Raw genomic sequence first — 19,172 nt, forward strand, 5'->3', positions numbered from 1 at the left:
CTGCAAAGGTTATGGAGGGCTTTAAAGTCAGACAGTAGATTCTGTGTTTGATTCTGGAGGCAACAGGGATCCTCTGCAGTTTAGTTCCTGGACTTAGCCTTTCTGACTTTGTCTATTGTCACTGAAGTCCTGATGAGACAATTAAAATTTTAATTTAATTTAAAATATTATTAAAATTTACATTTAGGTGATATAAAAACAAAAGATATCAAACCCATTAAAACTCCCCCCCCCATTTTATACAGATCATGGCAGCTGCTGTCTACTGGCACCCAAATGATTCTCCCTCCTTCCTCAAGGAGTTTAGCCCCTGGCTAACTTTCCCCTCTCCACCTCAATGCCTGCCCTCAACTAGAGGACTCTGACATTCATGCTGATGCTTCCACAAGCACCCTCATCTCTCAGTTCCTCAATTTCCTCAAATCCCATGACACTTCTCCACTCCATCTCAATCCCACGTGGGGATAGTCACAGCCTGGATTTCACCATTAACCCATAAGTGTTCCACTTCCTTAATGAAAAACAAGACAAAACCAAACCAAACCAAACTCTGACTTTCCTTTATTTGACCTTAAACTCCTATTATGAAATCTTTCTCTACACCCCAATCCTCCAAAATCTATTTTCCCCCTTACTACAATGTCTCATCCCTCAGTACGTTCTCACAACATTGCCACTGCTTTGACTTCGCTTTCCTTCTTTGGTAATCTTGACCCTATTCATCTCTATATTTTTTTCTTCAATTCTTTGCCCCATAGTTACTCATCCCTTACAAGATTCTACCCCTGAATTACCTCTAATTTTGGCCTTGATCAAACCTACTGCCATACTCCTGAATGGACCAGAAGGAAGTCACACAATTATGATGACTGTATAAACTACAAAATTTATATCTAACCTCTTGGTTTTCTTTAAGTTATAAAAAAATCAATCTCTCCTTACCAAAACAATAAAAGCAATAACAAAATAAAACCCTTGATACATGCATTCATAGTTCAGTAAAAGAGATTCCCATGTTGAGGTCTCTCTGGCCTTGGACACTTCTGAGTAGCATCTTTTCCTCTCTCCTTTCTAAGTTTCTGTTCCCTGGTTCTTTCCTGGTTCTTCCTCAGTATCCTCTGCTCACTCATCATCTATATGATGCCCTCTAAGGTTAGCATTTTGCAGTGAGTAGTTTTTAGGGAACAAAAAGAAAGCTGTAGCAATAGAACAGAGAATGCAAGCAAACTTTGCAAGGTGGTCTGGAAAGCAAGAGGGAAGGAGAGGATATTACTGAGGGAGAAGGCTCAATCACAGCAACAGCTGAGAACAGAGAGGCTCTCAGGGGTGATGGGATAATTGGAGGGTGCCCATAGGACTATGCTGCTCTTACCTTCATCAAAAGGACTTTCTCCTTCTCTGCAGCATTTCTCCAGATCTTTGTAACCTGGTAGATTTCAGAGTTCAGGAATCGGTTCTGGATCCTATAGGCTTCTATGTCATCCTGGAAGGAAAGGTGATTGCTATTTAATGAAGCTAAATACCTAACAACTATATAGACAATCAGACTCTGATACCATATCCCCATGTTTTAAAGGACTGTCAAATTTTCAAAAAACTCCTTACTCTTTAGTTCAGTAGGAACTAAACTCACTAACACTACTTTTAATGCCCAGCCCAAAATATTTTCACTATACCCAGTCTCTGGACTTTTTGCTGTTTCTTGTTAAAGTTTTTTTTCCCCCCTTTCCCCTTTAGTGCTCATCTTTCTCTGATGTATGTCTATAAACTGTTTTAAAGTGTGGAATACCTTACTCATAAAACTACAGGTTAGAAAAAGATTATAAACAGCACCTAATTAAATCCCTTACTTTTTCAGAAAAGGCATTGAGGCCTAGAAAGATTAAATGACTTCCCAAAATCATTTCACATGCAGTGACAAAACCAAGATTTGAACTCAGGCTCTCTTGATGAGGGATGACAATAGGTTCAGCAGGAACTCTGATCTTTATCTAAGACCAGAAAGCCTGCGATTTGGTCTGGAAAGAATTCAGCCCAAGCCAACTTGGAGTCAGAGTTGTACAAGTTTATTGTACGCTTTACAGCAGGCAAGGTTCCTTAGGGGACCTGCAAGCTTAAAGAAGACACAGGCATAGCTTTTAAGGAGTTAAGGCTATTTCTTGGATGTCAATTATGCTGACCAGGTGAGAAGAGGGTGGGATCAGGGAGGAGTTAAGGTGGGGCCAGTGTTTAAAGGAACATGCACTTTTAATGTCAACTGTGCAGGTGTATTGCCCATAATTCACTGGGAAAAAGCCCAAGGGGAGGCTACCTGGAGGTGTGGTTTTAGGCTTGAAACCTCACTAAGTCAAGGGCTAAGTCACTCGGTCAAGGGCTGACTGAGAAGTGCCCAGTCTGCCACCCATCAGTGTCATGTTTGACAAGATTGATGTCTGGGAACCAAGGCTAACGGAGACTCAGCGTATGGATAATTACTAAGGAGTTAACCTAGAGATAGGGTCCTGAAGGATTCAGGGGGGCAGTGGGACACTATACATGGGGGATATAATAGTTGCCTAAGCTGGAATGTTTATAGATACTTTATAGTGAAGGATTCATAGGAATAGCTTGTTATTGTTCCAAGCTGAGAGAAACAATTCATGAGTTGTTGCTGGGCAGAGTTAATGCTCTGAAGCTAGGCAGAGTGCGGGATGGGGGAAGGGGCAGAGTCAATGCTCTGAGGCTGGGGCGGGGGGAGTGTGATTTTACAAACTAGTTTTACAGACTGATGTTACAAACATAGATCCCAAGCACCCCATCACTCTGACCTAAATACAGGGCTCTTTCTACTACCTCTGCCATTAGATTAAGGTTCTTTCTTTATGTTCCCGGAGCTTCACATGGTACCTGGCACACAGCAGGTACTTAGCAAATGCTAGCGGACTGACTGACAATATTTTAGTGGATCATACTTAGTAAGAATCAGAAGTACAGACTGACCACCCCAAGAGATAATGTCATCTTTGGCTACATTAACAGAATGATGCCTAAAAGCAAGGGGGAGATGTCCTCCTCGACTCTGTCCTGGTCAGAGCATGTCCGGACGACTATATTCAGTTTGGAGAGATACGTTTAAGTAACGATAACATATTGCCCTCTGGCTATGTTTTAACACAAAAAAAACTTGTCAGTTTACCAGATTGCTTGCAATTATTTCTACTCATTTTCCCAGATCTGAGGAAAGACTAGTCAGTTGAACTGTCACAAAACTGAATCTCTTCTACATCTCTGACAGTGATCACCTAAGTTCTGCTAACAGATGTGCAAGACTGTAACGATGTCAATAAATTGTGCATATCCTTTGACCCAGAGACATCAGTATTGTGTCCATACTGCAAAGAGATCAAAGGAAGAAGGAAATGATTCATATTCATATGGACAAAAACCATTTATAGCAGTTTTGTTTGTTGTAGAAAAGAACTAGAAAGGAAGGGAGTGCCCATCAAAGGGGCAATGGCTGAACAAATTATGGCATACGAAAACAGCAAAGTATTACTGTTATGTAAGAAATATGAAAGGGATGGGTTCAGGGAAACCTGGAAAGACTTATGAACTGATGCAGAACGTAGTGAATGGAACCAGGAGAACAAGTGGTACAATAACAACAATATTGTAAAGACAAACAACTTTAAAAGAATAAATTCTGATCAATGCACTAAACAACCATGATCCCAGAGGGCTGACTGCTAAAGCATGCCTCCCCACTCTTGAGAGAGATAATGGACTCCGCATGCAGAATGGGATACTTTGTTTTGGACATAACCATTGTGGTCATTTGTTTTGCTTAACTATGCCTATTTGTTACAAAACTTTTGTTTTTCCAACTGGGTGGGAGAAAGAGAGGAGGGCTAGCGATAGGTTGTAAAAAAAAGCCTCTTTTTCTGTTGTACTTTGCGTTTGGAAAGGCTCATTTTACTTGACTGTTTGTGAAGAATAAAAAACAATTAAAATACAACAAAAGAAAGTGCCAGGGAATTCATTCTCTTCTGAACTGGCCTACCCCTCTTCTGGGTGGGAAGTTTTACTAAACATCAAACCTAAGTCTCTCTCTTCAATATTTATCTATTGTTTCTAGTCCTGCCCTCTTTAGCTACACAAATTCAAATCTCTCTTCTACATGCTAATCCTTCAAATACTTGAAGGCTTCCTATGTGTATATATGTACACATATATACACACATACATACATATGCACACACACACACACACACACACACACACCTCCTATGTCTTTCCTCAAAGCTCAAGCACCATCCTACTACATGAAACCTTTCCTGATTCTCCCAACGGCTCATGCCCTCCCTCCCCTAATACCTTCTATTTAACTACTTTGCATATATTTGTATTTATTCACTTTGTGCTTATCCTCTATGTGCTTCTCTTCCCTGTTAAAATGTAACTTCCTTGTAAGTAGGGATTGTTTCATTCTTTGTTCTCATTTCTTGGTGCACAATGCCGGTCACAAAGCAGGTATTCAATAAAAACCTGCTGACAGTGACTTATTCATGTCTTCACATCCTTCACCATTCTGGTCACTGATCTCTAAATACACTCTCTTATTTTGTCCCTGTTGTTACTTAAACGTATCTCTCCAAACTGAATATAGTCGTCCAGACATGCTCTGACCAGGGCAGAGTATAGGAGGATTATCACCCCCTTTCTTTTGGATATCATTCTGTTAATGTAACCAAGATGACATTATCTCTTGGGGTGGTCAGTCTGTACTTCTGATTCATACTGAGTACGATCCACTAAAAACCCCAGGTCATTTTGAAATGAATTATTATTGAGTCACTCCTTTGCCAATCTATACGTAGGCAATGGTTTTTTGAAACACCCAAATGTAGGACTTTATATTTGTCCCTGTTATTAGGTTTGATCCAGCGTTCTAGGCTCTTGAGACCCTTTTGGATCCCGACTACCATTCAACATGTTAGCTCTCCCTGAAAGCTTGGTGTCAACTGCAAAACTGATAAGCATGCCATCTCTGTCTTCATTCACGCCTCTGATAACAATGTTCGACTTCCCAGGGCCAAAGGCAGGTTTTAGGGCAATTCCCTTAAATCTCTTTTCTATTATTTACCCGAAGCTTCTATCTGCCCTAACTGTAGGTAAAGTGCCTAAGAAAAGAAGTACTCTATGTTTATGAGCTAGGCTTATAAATCCAAACTTAAAAGTGATGGAAATGTCATGCCCTCCCAGAAGTATCTGCATTCAACAGAGATCAAAGGCTTAATGTAAAAAAAATAAAGTTCTAGCAATGAAATTTCAGGCTTCAATCAGGTGGGGAAAGATTTTTTTTGGAAGGCTTTCTCAGTATGACTGAAATCAGATCACCAGTAGTCTTCACCTAACTATAAGGATGTCTCTGCCTTAGAGAGTATCTTAGTTCGAGAAGCAGTAACATTTGGTTATTGACTACTTTTAAACAGAAAGTCTCCAAGCAGTAAGAGAAGAACCATGCCAAAAGATTCTTGAAAATAGTGGGAACAGTTGCTCTGATATTTCCTAAAAGATGCTTTTGAAAGGGGAGAGAGTTCAGCCTATTCTTAAAATAAAATCAAACGTTACTGGAATAGAATGCTCCAGGTATTGGTCTTTGCTTTTAAATACCTGCTCAGGAAAGAATGTAAGAGAACAGGTAAAAGGACCAGATGAAATAGATATGATATTTTTATCAACTTCCAAGTGTTTGAAGGGCTTGGGGAAATTTTTTACACTATAATATAATATGTTTTAGGTTTTACTTCTATTATTTTGAATCTGCAAATCTATTTTAAGTCACTTTCGGTAATCCACTGAAAACTACATTGCTAGAAACATTCTACTACAGGTTTCACTAATGGAAAAAGGTTTCACTTCAAATTATCTGATGAGAATGCTTTCAAAGAGTTTATGAACCTGAGATGGCTAAAAAACCCAGCAAGCTCTCTAAATGTTTTTTTTTTTAAAGCAATCGGGGTTAAGTAACTTGCTCAAGGTTACACGGCCAGTTATTTCTGGGTGTGGTGCTGAGTATCTGAGCCCAGATTTGATCCAGGTCATCCCGACACTGGAGCTGGTGCTCTTACTCGCTGAGCCACCTGGCCGCCCCTAAGCAATTGGGGTTAAGTAACTTGCTCAAGGTTACACGGCCAGGTGTTTCTGGGTGGGTGCTACGTGTCTGAGCCCGGGATTCGATCTCCAGGTCTTCTCAACACTGGAGCCGGTGCTCTTACTCGCTGTGCTACCTGGCCGCCCCAAGCTCTCTAAATGTTGATACCTGTTCAAACTTGGTCCCGATACTATCAGATTTGCTTGAAGCTCCAAACCAAAACAGACTGCATTTATTATAAAAAGTACAATGACTATGTCAGATTTTTATAAGCTAAGCCCCAAGCTTGGTCAATATTTGTATGGGAACTTTGACTCTACATCTCTGAATGATGATACCAGACACAATAAAACCAGACAACAATCATCACCACCACCATGACCTGAAGTGTCATGGGTTTGGTGACTCATTATCCAGGAATAGTTTGCATATCTCCTTTTATTATATCCAGCATAAATGGTAAGGTTTTTCTTGTTCTAATAGACCTTACAACCTCAATGAGTAGAAACATAATTCTGGAGAAGTGAGGATGTAAGAAGGGATCAGGGTGAGGGTGGAGCTTGTGAGAAACTTGCCACTTTGGCTATTTTTGGCCTACGGTTTGTATTCTTCACTGCTGGGAGGAGTCTCAAGGCAAGAGAGAGACCTCAGGAAGTAGATAAAGCTGTCCAGTAGGACAAAAGACTGAATCCAAAGGATCTTACCTTTGCATATTGTATAGTTCAATATTGTACATAAAATTAAGGTTTTTTTTGTGCTTTTTTTGGAGGAAGGGCAATTGGGGTTGTGACTTGCCCAAGGTCACACAGCCAGCAAGTGTTAAGTGTCTGAGGCTGGATTTGAACTCAGGTCCTCCTGACTAGTTGCTAGTGTGGAAATTGAAGTGAGAAAATACGGAGCTTTGAAAGACTCAGGGACCTCAGAAAGGGAGAAAGGAAAGATGTGGTGGAGGCAGCATTCAGATGGGATGGCGGAGCAGACATGAAGCTGATCCCAGGAGAAGACTTCTAGAAAGGGCTAACCTGATTATATAGTAGGCCCTTTAAAAGTTTCCTCCAACAGCAAGTTAGGGTTTAAAGTTAGGTTTAGAAACTGCCATTTTTCAGACTTTAGTCTCTTATTGTAGCAAATAGCTATGAAAGGTCCCAGATGTCTGAATTTGTGCTTGCATACATGGTTTTATTAAGTCATGGGCTGCCTGTTCATATAGTAAAAATCTGAATAATCAGGGATCAGCATCCCTGGAATCCTCAGCCATCTATAATAGTTTCCCCTCCTTCCCCCAACAACCCTCCACCAAAAAAAAAAACCTGTCAAGATGCTAAGAGGCAACTCCAGAGAACCCTTAACAGAGACCTGAAGATCCTTATTATACCTGATGCTCTTGTGATTAGTTGGTTTTCTGGGCAGAAGGAAAGGAGTATTCTGATTGGCTGCCGATGTCTTTCTTACATGAGAGCTGAGAAGCACAGAAGAAGTGACAGCAAACAGAATAGATAAGAAAAAAGAAAAACAAGAGGGAGAAATCAGCAATGGAGGTCAAGCATGCTGATAATCATATACCATTGGTAAATGAGCATGGCCACAGGTAGGAACCAGGAACCACGAGGGATGAGAATCCAACCTCACACTTGACCAAGAACCCCTTCCACAAAAGAAGTCCAATGAGTGGCCATTGCTTGAGAAGACAAAGTAGACCTGTTTTAGGATCAAAGTTCCAAGTTCACCTAGCCCAACTTCCTTATTTTACAGATTTCCTTATTCCGTAAGGCCCAGGGAGGTTGAGTGACTTGTCCAAGGTAGGATTTGAACCCAGCTTCTGACTGTGAAAATGAAGGCTAGAAAGGTGACATGACTTGACCAATGCCATCTGGGAAGGGGTGTGCTGGAACTAGCTGGGACCAGCTTGTGAGAGCCAATTGTTAAATTATCAGTGAAAATATTTACATCTTGGAAATCAACCAAGACTTGAGAATGTGATAGAGAAAATGCTAAGAATGCAGATTAAAGTGTGTTGTGAATAGTTTCCCCTGTCCCCTGCCGGTTGTTAAACATGCTCCAGAGCTAAAATGAGAACTCCAAGGTCAGTGTGTGTTTTACTGAATCACAACCTTCTTCTCCCACTGCTGCTACTCTGCTCTTCTGCTTGATTAGGGAGTGGGTGCTCAGGGGTTAGTATGAAGGCCTCTACCTCAGGGAATATATTGCCATGGGTGAAGGCTTTACCTACTCCTGACCTCAGTCACTGTGACAACACCATCCATTACCAGCAATCACCCAAGCAGACAGGGATATCCATCCTCTCCCACCAAGTTTCTTGCCCTAGCACCTACTGTCTGGATTCTTCATCACTGAATTCAGGAGGTAGAAAGCTCTGTCTTGGCTCTTGCTCAGACAATGGGAGGGTGGTGTGGTAGTGACTGAGGAATCGATGCTGGGTTCAGTCAGGTCCCTATATGCCCAATCACCCAGTATTTACAATTCAGAAGCCTAAGCTAATTTCCTCCTTGCTTGGTGTTTGAGAGAATGATGCTGCTCACTAGCATCCCAGGACCTTTAAGGGTGGGACCTCTAGTCAAATGATCCTCTGCTAGCAAACCTCATTTCCTCCTACCCTTATCCATGCGATACCATCACCACCTTCCTAGGCAAAAACTCCCCTTGCCAGCTATCACCCCCTGCATTCTCAATCTCATCCATCCCTGCCCTTCCCCCCTATGCTACTCTGTCCTTCCTTGTCATTTTGTCTTCTGGGATCTATTTATATCATTAACAAGCTTCTCTTCATTTTAACTTCCTCCTTGCAAACTCTCTCCATCCAGCGGTAAACAGTGAGGCCCAAAGCACAGCATGTAACATGAACATTGCCAGGCAATGGAGTTTAGTAGACTGGGAAAACATTCTTCATATGGGGGCCCCTAGGAAAGTTTTAAGATATTAAGCCTTAAAATTGCCCTAGGACTTTTGGGACACCCTATATACAGGAAAAAGCTAACCTTCAAGCCATCTTTGTCATATGGTATAATACCTGGGGTTCATGATAGTCACTGTTACTAAGAAAAAAATTCTATGTAATATATTCTTTTTTGTAAGTTCCAAATACAGTCTAAGAAGGCAGGGAAACGTAGTATATTTTAGAAAGATTTCTTAAGAAGTTATTAGAAAAAGTTTCTCTATTTAAAGAAAAGGTCCTTAGCTACTTGAAAAACTCAGCTGTAGAGAATAACTCAGAGATGTGAATAGCTGAGGCTTTACTGCAGTAATTTATAACCCAAGTATATCCAGGAGTCATACTGAAGTGTCTGTGGTCAGTAAAAAAACTAATGGTGTAAATGGAATATGACAGGCTAGGAGATGCTGGGGACTGTTGTATTTGGGTTTTCGGCAGTTCTACCTACCTTTAAATCCTCGACCTTTTCATGAGGATGTAGAAAGGCCGCAGAGTCAGGCCCATCTGCTGCCTTTCGCGGGTCCATGAAATCCTTGGTCACTTTCTCCGTGAGCTTGAAGATCACCTGCTGCTTAGCATGGTTCTTGTCCATTAACAGCTGCACGTGCTGTTGTAGCTCCTTAATGTGCTCCTCCCTCAGGCCCAGGGTGTCCTCAAGGGCCTTCTTGTCTTGTTGGAGGCTCTCCACATGCTTTCTGAGCTCAGCAATTTGCCTCACCTTGTGCCGAACCAGCTCTAGACGGTCTTTATCTTCAGTGGCGGTGAGGTACGTGCTACATGCCCGCTTCTCTTGTTGGGCTGCTTCAAGAGCTTTGTGGAGAATCTTCACAAGTTCCTGAGGGGTTAAAAGAAACAAAAAACAAAGCAAATCAAATCTTTTTATTTATTTATTTTTTTTGCTTTTTGGAGGGGGGAAAAGTAGGGCAGTTGGGGTTAAGTGACTTGCCCAGGGTCACACAGCTAGTTAAGTGTTAAGTGTCTGAGGCCGAATTTGAACTCGGGTCCTCCTGACTTCAGGGCTGGTGCTCTATTTACTGTGCCACCTAGCCTCCCTGATCAAATCTTCTCTTGTCAATCCTCTCCCACTATAACCACACACACACACACACACACACACACACACACATAATCTGGATAAGGCAGGGGAGATTCAAAACAAAATTGGAGCTGCATGGGAAACATAAGGAGTTAGAAACCAGTTGCTCAGGAGATCAGGATCTAGTCAGTCTTGACCCAGGCTCTGCTTAGAACCTGGCACTCAACAGTAACCAGGCTCATGTCTTGTAATCCAATTCCAACCCTGCTCCCTAATTCTAGGAACTAGTCCTTCTTTTTCTCCCTTGTGCTCAAGTCCATTTATGAAATGTCTAATTTCAATCAGTAAATGGTTAGTCATCTCATGAAGAATCTCACTGGTTATATTAAAATAAAAAAATAAAATTATTAGGTTAAAATTAAATAAAAATAGAGAAATTCAACCAGTTAATGTCTTTTTTTAAAGAAGACAACAAGCATTTATTAAGCTATTACTCTGTGTGAAGCACTGTGCTATGTGGGGTATACAGAGAAGAAAAACAAAACAGTCTCTGTTCTCAAGAAGCTCACAGTGTAATGGAGGAGACAGTTTTCCTACTAAAGTTCTACCTTCCTTTATTGACCAGTAAATATTTCTCCTATTTCACTGTTATCAGTTGCAGTTAGTTTGAAACCTCTGTAGTCAGAGAAATGAGCTAGATGACTGTCACAGTCACAGGATTTTAGAGCAAGATGGGACTTCAGAGATCACTTACAAATGAAGAAGCGGAATTCATCAAAAATTATCTGGCTCACTCAGGACTACATAGCTAGTTAGTAAAAGAGCCATCACTAACTGAACCAGCTAACAATGATGAAATGGCAGGGAAAGCAGATAACAATATTATTGACTGGATGAAAACACACTCATATATATGATTATATGTAAATTAAAAACTCATGTTTCTTCACATGTTTCCATTGCTTGGAATGCCTTCCATCATTCTCTCTAAAGCCTGTTTATTTTTAGGGTCTCATCTCCTTCAGGAAGCCCTCTCTCATACCCTATCCCACAGTAATCTCTTCTGAATTTCTAAAGCATGAATTTTTGGAGCCATTTATTTGGCACTTTGCATAAGCTACCTTGTATTATTGTTTTTGCTGTGTACCTTGGTGGTATAGTGGACAGAGAGCTCACTTCAGACCCTGATAGATATGGATTCCAAGAGCCACCTCTGACACATATTAACTTTACTGCCCTGAGCAAATCACTTAATCTCTTGGTGTTATAGGCAATTCTCTTAGATTAAAACTGTACTAATAGAGGAAGTTTCCTCATCTGAGAGTTCCCTTTATAAATGAAATCATAGGTCTAGTCTTTAACTTGGCTCTATCCTTATTTTCTCAATTAGAGTATAAGCTCCTTGAAGGCAGGGTACATGTCTTTAAACATCTTTGTAACCTATTTAAGTTAAGGTTAACCAATCCTTAATTAAGGTAACTAAAAATTGTCAGTTTAGAATATCTGATCATTTCCTTTTATTTCCTAGCTAGGTGGTATTTCTAACCTATTAAAATAGAAGTAATTGCCCCACAGTTTTTACCATGAAGCCTAAGCACTGAATATCCCAGATAAATTTTTTCTAGGTCTAGGTCTTTGAGTCCCTAAAACTGTATAGTACTGGGAAAATAATCTAACCAACTACCTAATTTAAATTACCACATTAATTTTAGTGTATTTTAAAAACTTTTTTATTCTGAATTTAAACATCAAAAAAAGGAGCATTTCCATATATCTAGAAGAATAAGATTCTATATGATACTGTGAATTTCTATTTCATCCTATTTACCTTAAAAAAATATATATATATCTATATACATCTATATGTTCTACATATTACTTTCAAAACTATTCTCCCTATTTGTGCCTTTTTCTTTTTAAAAAATTTTTTGGTCTTTATTAATTTGTTTGTTTACTTTTAGTTTACAAGATTCAATTTCATAATTCCTTGAGTTTCACATTCTGTCCCTCTCCCTTCCCCCTGCCCCCCCCATGACAGCATACAATCAAGTATAGAATCTGCAAATACTTTCACATTAGACATTAGGTTATAAAGACAAATTGTATCAGATGTAATGAAAAATGGGAAAGAGGAAACAAAACCAAACAAGAAAAAGAAAAAGATCTGGTAGTTTGCTTCGATCTGTATTCAAACTCAGTTCTTTCTAGTTCTTTCTCTGGATGTAGACATCTCTCTCCATTATGAGTCTTTTGTGATTGACTTATAACACTGCATTGCTGAGAAGAGTCCAGTCTATCAAAGTTGGTCATCACACATACGTTGTGTCTGTAATTGTGTACAAATTTCTCTTGGCTCTAATCTTCTGACTCAGTATCAGTTCGTATAAGCCTCTCCAGGTAAATATGAAGTCCATTTGCTCCTTGTTTCTTATAGCACTTATACTATATATAATATATACTATATAAATATTATATATAACATATACTATAATACTTATAGTATTCCATTACATGCATATACCACAACTTGTTCAGCCATTCCCCAATTGATGGGCATCCCCTTAATTTCCAATTCTTTGCCACCACAAAAAGAGCTGCTATAAATATTTTTGTACATATGGGTTTTCTTCCCACTTTTATGATCTCTTTGGGATACAACCCTAGAAGTGGTATTGCTGGGACTAAGGGTATGAAATTATTTATAGCCCTTTGGGCAAAATTCCAGATTGCTCTCCAGAAAGGTTGGATCAGTTCACAACTCCACTAGCAATGCATTAGTGTTCCAATTTGCCCACATACTCTCCAGCATTTGCCATTTTCCTGTTTTGTCATCTTAGCCAATCTGACTGGTGAGATGTAGTGCCTCAGAGTTGTTTTGATTTGCATTTCTCTAATCAATAGTGATTTAGAGCATTTCTCACGTGCTTATAGATATCTTTAATTTCTTCCTCTGAAAACCGCCTGTTCATATCCTTTGACCATTTATCAATTGGGGAATGACTTGTATTCTTATAGATTTGACTCAATTCTCTGTATATTTTAGAAATGAGGCCTTTATCAGAGACATAGGTTGTAAAAATTCTTTCCCAATTTCCCACTTGCCTCTTAATTTTGGTTACATTGGCTTTGTTTGTACAGAAGCTTTTCAATTTAATGTAATCAAAATTATCCATTTTGCATTTTATAATGCTCTCTAATTCTTGTTTGGTCATAAAGTCTTCCCCTCTCTATGTGCTTTTTTCTTAACTTTATTCTACTCTCTTCTGGGAATTAAAAAAATGTTTCAATGGTGTTTTTTTTTTCTGGGTTTCATCTACACCTTCCCTTCCACATTTAAAATCAAAATAAAAACCAAACAAATCCTGTTTCTTCCATTTTTCTTATTTAATTCCCTCATTACCCTTTGAAGACATTAAGGGTCTGAAGGGACACTTACTTCTTCTCTCCTTTTTAAATGTTAGCACTATATCATCATGTAGCCTTTTGTGCAAATAAATATATCTTTCAAGGTTTCTCTTGACTCTGTACTTTAAAGTCCCACACAGGTTTTTTTTTTTTTAAATAGAAATGATAAGTCTTCTCACTAGTCCATTAAATGTCCTCCACCCCGCCCCCCCATCATACTTAGGTTTACAGGTTAGCTACTCTTGGGTAAAACCATCTCTTTTTGTCTTTTGGAATATCACAGTCTAAGGCTTGTGTGATCCTGATTGTGGTTTTTGGGAGCAGCAGCAGGTGACAATCAGCAGAGCATCAGAGCACTGAGACCCGGACATGGTATGTAAAGTATCATAATGAAAAGATAACTGGCAGAAACGTCCTTTCCTAGAGATCTTTCAGGTCGACTGAATCTCAAGTACGGACAAGGTGAGGATGGAGTTGTGTCTTGTGTGTGAGACACTTGGAAACACAGGACGGAATGCTGAACTGTAAACCAGGGGAGACCTGAATTCAGATTCTGCCTCTGAAGTTGTGTCACTGTGGGCAGGTCAGTTAGCCTCTCTGGGCCTTAGCTTCCTTACTTTGAAAACAGGGATAGTGGTAGTTACAGCACCTGCCTCACACGGTCATTGATTCTGCAAACTTGGGTTTGCAAAACTAAATTTATTTGTCATTATTGTTGTTATTGTTTTCCAAATGGCACAGACTAGAGGCAAGAGCACAGGGTCCTAAGAACGAAGAGCACTGTATCCTTTTCCTACCACCAGAGCTAATTACACAAAACAAAAACTTTAAGTTTCCTACTTTAAATGCAATTTTGGAGAACCTATTATTCAGGAAATGGGAAGGGCAGCTTTCTCATCTCCTATGGCTTGGTAATGTGTAAATTCTGGGAACAGTTTCCTACTTACTGAAGCAATCTGATTAGGTGGCAGTTTCACCACCACTCAAAATCTTCTGAACTCAAAAATCAGGCTAAGAATGTCTGTTACTATGCTTCGCAAGGACCTGTTTGTCTGGGTTACTCTTTTCATTGGCATGCTGACAGCGATTAAAATTCCAGTAGATCCTGAAATAGTACTCTAATCAGAATATGGCAGGAAAAGGAGTTCATTAAGAAGAACTGTTTGATCCCTTAGCTATGACCAAAGTTCAGATAAGCCTCGAAGAGGCAAATCTGTGTGTACCTGGTGGCAAGAACTGGCAGAAAGTGGACTATTTCTGAGTCCAGTGTTCTAAACACATTCAACAGGTAACATCTGATGCCACAGAAGGAATCTTGGGAAAAATGCCCTATGCGGCTTACAAATTCTAAGAATGTAACCGGTTGGCACCTTCTTATTTTCTGGTTTAATGTAGAACAAATCTAAGCACTCAACAAGAGCACTCAGAAAGGAATAAAAAAGAAGGAATGTCTCTTAGAGGGCTTCAGTTTAGAGTTTTAAATGAAAATAAATCTTCTCATCTTAAAAAAAATTTTAGATCTGAAAAATATATGTTCCCTAGGGAGAAAAAAGCTTTAGTGAGAAACACTGTTCAATGTTTTTATAAGACTAAAGGAGCACATATTTAGAGGTATGGGCCTCAGAATTCACCTAGTCTAAGTTGGACTTTATTTTACACATGAGATAATCAAAGCCCAAGAGAAGTAAAGAAACTTGCTCAAGGCCAAACAGCTGAATGGGGCAGGATTTGAACTTAAGTGCTCTGACATCAAAACATTTACTCAAAATCAATTAATTTACAGGAAGGATTGGGAAAAAATGCCCATGCTAGAAAGTAGACAACTGTTAAAATACCATACATATATCATATCATAAAGCCATGCATATCTCTATGCATGATAAAAAAACCAATAGCTTTTCAAGTTATTTTAGCAGAGAGACCAAAATTAAAAGGAAAAAGGAACATAGAATAGTTGTGTAATAGAACCTAGGCTATGCAGTTCCTCTCCATGAAGAGTACGTCACCTTGAGGGCAAATTCACTTACAAACAGCCCTGATGTGAATACTATATGAAGAATTCCTGTAACATACATTCCCAGAAATCTTGAGTTTCATTTGTCTATGTAGGGAAGAGCAGACAACTGAATCATGACTTTGAAAGTACTATGTCAATATTCTGAGGAAGTAAGAATAAGACTGAGCTCGTTAGATTTCCAAAACAGATGTAGCTGCCAATGAACTACATTATTTCTGCATGATCCATATCCTGAGCCATATGTTAATTCATGTTTTTCTCTCAGCAGCATATGTGGATGGTTTAATTATTTCCTTCAGTTGACATATGTCCAAAAGAGCTACAATAGCTTTCCATATGCCTGAACAGATGGAAGTCAGGGACAGGTATGATTTCTATTCTCTTGGTGATCTGAGGATTCGTATTAAAAATATCAACTGCTTGTATCCACTGAACTCCAGACAAGTCTATTCCTTACCAGCATTAACACTAAAAATATCTACAGTAGTCAATGTTATTGTCAGATTCTTGATACAGAAAACACTGGTCACGTAACAAGAATTCATTGGTTCAATGAGCATTTACTGAGTGTCTATTTAAGCACAGGTAAATTCTAAGGGACAACTAGGTGGTGCAGTAGCTAGAATGCTGGGCCTGGAATCAGTTCAAATCTGACCTCAGATACTTACTATCTATTTGATCCTGGGTAACTCACTTAACTCGGTTTGCCTCAGTTTCCTCATCTGTAAAATGAGTTGGAGAAGGAAATGGCAAAACTTCTGTATCTTTGCCAAGAAAATCCCAAATGGGGTCATGAAGAGTTGGACATGACTGAACAACAATAATTTCCTCATCTTAAAAAGCTGATAGTTTTGCTTAGGAGCTAACATACATATACATGAAAAGATCTTGAAACAAGTCCAATTCAATACTAAGTAATAAGGTGGGCAGATTTGAATTCAGGATATGTTTTGACCAGGAAAGGACTGTTTAGGTCTTTATTACCTCTGACCTAATTACTGCAAGAGCTGCTAACAATTTTCATAAACTCCAAACTCCTCCCCAAACCAGTTTGGATACCACAGACATATTATCCTTCTTAAAAACAAAACAAAACCAAAACTGAAACCTAATTTAACCATTAATTAAAAAGATGGTCTTAACTTCTATGTTCCTTTATCCTGACATGGTAGAAAAAAAAAAAGAACTCTGAGATGATGAGATGATAATAACAACAATAGTTAAAGGTTTGCAAAGTACTTTACAAATATTTCATTTTATCCTCACAACAAGCTTGGGAGCCAAGGACAAATATTATACTTATTTTACAGATAAAGAAACTGAGGCAGTGGTTGTGACTTGCCCAAGTTCTCAGGCATTATCTGAACTCAGGTCTTCCCTGACTCTAGTCCCAGAACGAATCCATCATTCTGCCAGCTGCCACAGGTGGCATAAAAGCCACTGTGTCTTCTTTTTAGTTTTCTCTCTTTTGTCAGTTATTGCAACTTGATTTGCATATAATACTTATTTAGTCTCTAGCCTTCTGTTCCGATTTCAAAGATCACCTCCATGAAGATACCCTCAAATCTGTGCCTCCAATTCTGTTTCCACCTACTTTTTGACCATCTCAACAGGATGTCGTACCTCAAATCTAACACCTCCAAAAGTGTACTCCTCAGCTTTCTTTCACTCAATCTTAATTCTGACCTGCCAAATAGCACCTTTGTTTTTTTTTTACTTTAATTACAACTTTTTTTCACAATGAAAATATCACAATCTCATTAGGATCCTTTGACCATTTTAAGTTGTCTTCTTTCCTAGTCCTGTTATGATTCTCTTGCAGGCTGGTGATCAGAGCTGCAAGTAAGATCCCAGGCATTGCTGCATCAGGGGTTTCTGTAAGGATACAAGGCTGATTTGCTTATTAAAGTTTCTGAAAAGGCTCTCTCCTCGACAACACCTTTTAGTTAAGTTCTCCTTCGTTAGAATGTTATCTCCTTATGAGAATGGATTGTTTAGTTTAATATATTTGTATCCTCTGCATCTTTAACAGTGCCTGGCACATAGCTGGTGCTTAATAAATGCTTGGTGACTGATTAACTGCAAATTCCTTAAAGTATTAATATACTACATAATTTTTCAAATATTCTAGAAATCAGACTTTAAAATAATTTAGAATGACTTCCCTTTCCATTTGGTTGAATTCATCCATTCCTTAATTCATTCATGGGATAAATATTTAGTAAGTGCCCCCAGTCCACAAAGCCCTGTGCTAGGTGATAGAAAAGACATTCAGAATGAATAAAACAGTCGCTTCCCTTGTGTAACTTGAAGTCTGGCCGGGAGATGGAACAGATATCATCAATTATAATATATTATACATGGCATTATTATAACCTTCCAAGAGATAAGTGCATTAGACAGTTAAAAATAAAGTTATGTGAGGCAAAGCCGGAATCCACTGGGAAGAAAAGGACATCTTCATGGAAGTGATCACAATGGAGTTGGGTTATAAAGGCTGGGTAGTAATTCCATAAGTATAGCGACAAGGGATGGAACTGTAGGCAAAGAGATAAGGAAAAGGGCTGATTGTTTTTTCCAAATTGTTGTAATGGACTTATTTGTTGGTGACCAAGTTAAAAGGTTACAAATATGCCAAAAGACATTTATGGAGCCAATACTTACTTTCTGAGACTTTAAATCCTCTGTAAGCATCAGAACCTGCTGCTGAAGGGCCCCAACTTTATCCTGAACATGTTTTTCACATAGGCCTTCAGTAAAGATATGGAAGTTACTGTTCTGCTTTTTGGCTTTCTGAATAAAATTTGCTGTCAGACCTGACTTCTGTGTAGATCTTGAATATTCCTCTGTTTCTTTTCCTGTTGAAGAAAGGAAATTCAGAAGTTAGTAATATTATTAGGGTAACACTGCAAAGCAGAAAATATGTTATGGGGTTAAGGAAAGTCAACAGATTATTTGAAATGTCAGACACTAAGAAGGAAGGACTGAAGTTAACTGGGATAATTTCACTCATGAAAAGCCCCAGGACAGACTTAATCACAGTATTCTCATATATAAAAGGTTGAGTGGAAGACAGTAACCAGATATTGTCTATCTTCACTGAGCACTCAACAAAAAGGCCTTGATTTTCAAAGGCAAAAATAATGCCAGTAAATCTAAAAGGCTAAAAAAAAGTCTCTGCCTCTCTATTTAAAATAAAAATAATAATAAAAAGTCCCATGTTCATAAGAGTCTGTTCAGGGACCCATGTATATATTTTCTCTAGAGAGATGTGACATTTTCTTTATCTAATGACATAGAGGGAAGGAGAAGCTGGGAAAGAGAAAAAAAAGGAGGGGAGGACTGGAAAATACTAGAAATGTAAAATTTCCAAGTTAAACAGCTTTGAAAAACTATTTGAAAAATTATTAAAAGCCATATGAGAGAGCCAAGTGGGTGATCTTCATAGATCCTTTGACCTTTACCACTGTGTGATTAAAATATATTCATAAGAACATAGGAAAAATCATACTTTTTCGACCCATACTCTAAGTTAGACCAAAATTTTGTCTCTGCTATGGCACTTTACCAATCAGTGTTTAGGGTGAAAGGAGGTTGTCATCTTCAATGATAATGACCTTAAAAAGTATCT

At 38.9% G+C, this 19,172-nt stretch overlaps 1 protein-coding gene across 1 annotated transcript in view; it reads right to left on the bottom strand.

The window, feature by feature from the left end:
* The window catches only part of TBC1D2 (TBC1 domain family member 2), a 62,332-nt gene that overhangs the window by 18,147 nt on the left and 25,013 nt on the right, over positions 1 to 19,172 (bottom strand). The window contains exons 5-7 of the mRNA XM_069106051.1: positions 18,206 to 18,399; positions 9,532 to 9,918; positions 1,373 to 1,483 (exon numbers count right to left, since the gene is read on the bottom strand). Of these exons, the coding sequence (XP_068962152.1) occupies positions 1,373 to 1,483; positions 9,532 to 9,918; positions 18,206 to 18,399 (692 nt within the window). The remainder of the gene's footprint in view (positions 1 to 1,372; positions 1,484 to 9,531; positions 9,919 to 18,205; positions 18,400 to 19,172) is intronic.

Source organism: Petaurus breviceps, unplaced genomic scaffold (assembly GCF_028583685.1).
Source record: "Petaurus breviceps papuanus isolate PSGF00001 unplaced genomic scaffold, PetGlider_PUasm1.0 138, whole genome shotgun sequence".
In the NCBI taxonomy this organism is placed as follows: domain Eukaryota; kingdom Metazoa; phylum Chordata; class Mammalia; order Diprotodontia; family Petauridae; genus Petaurus; species Petaurus breviceps.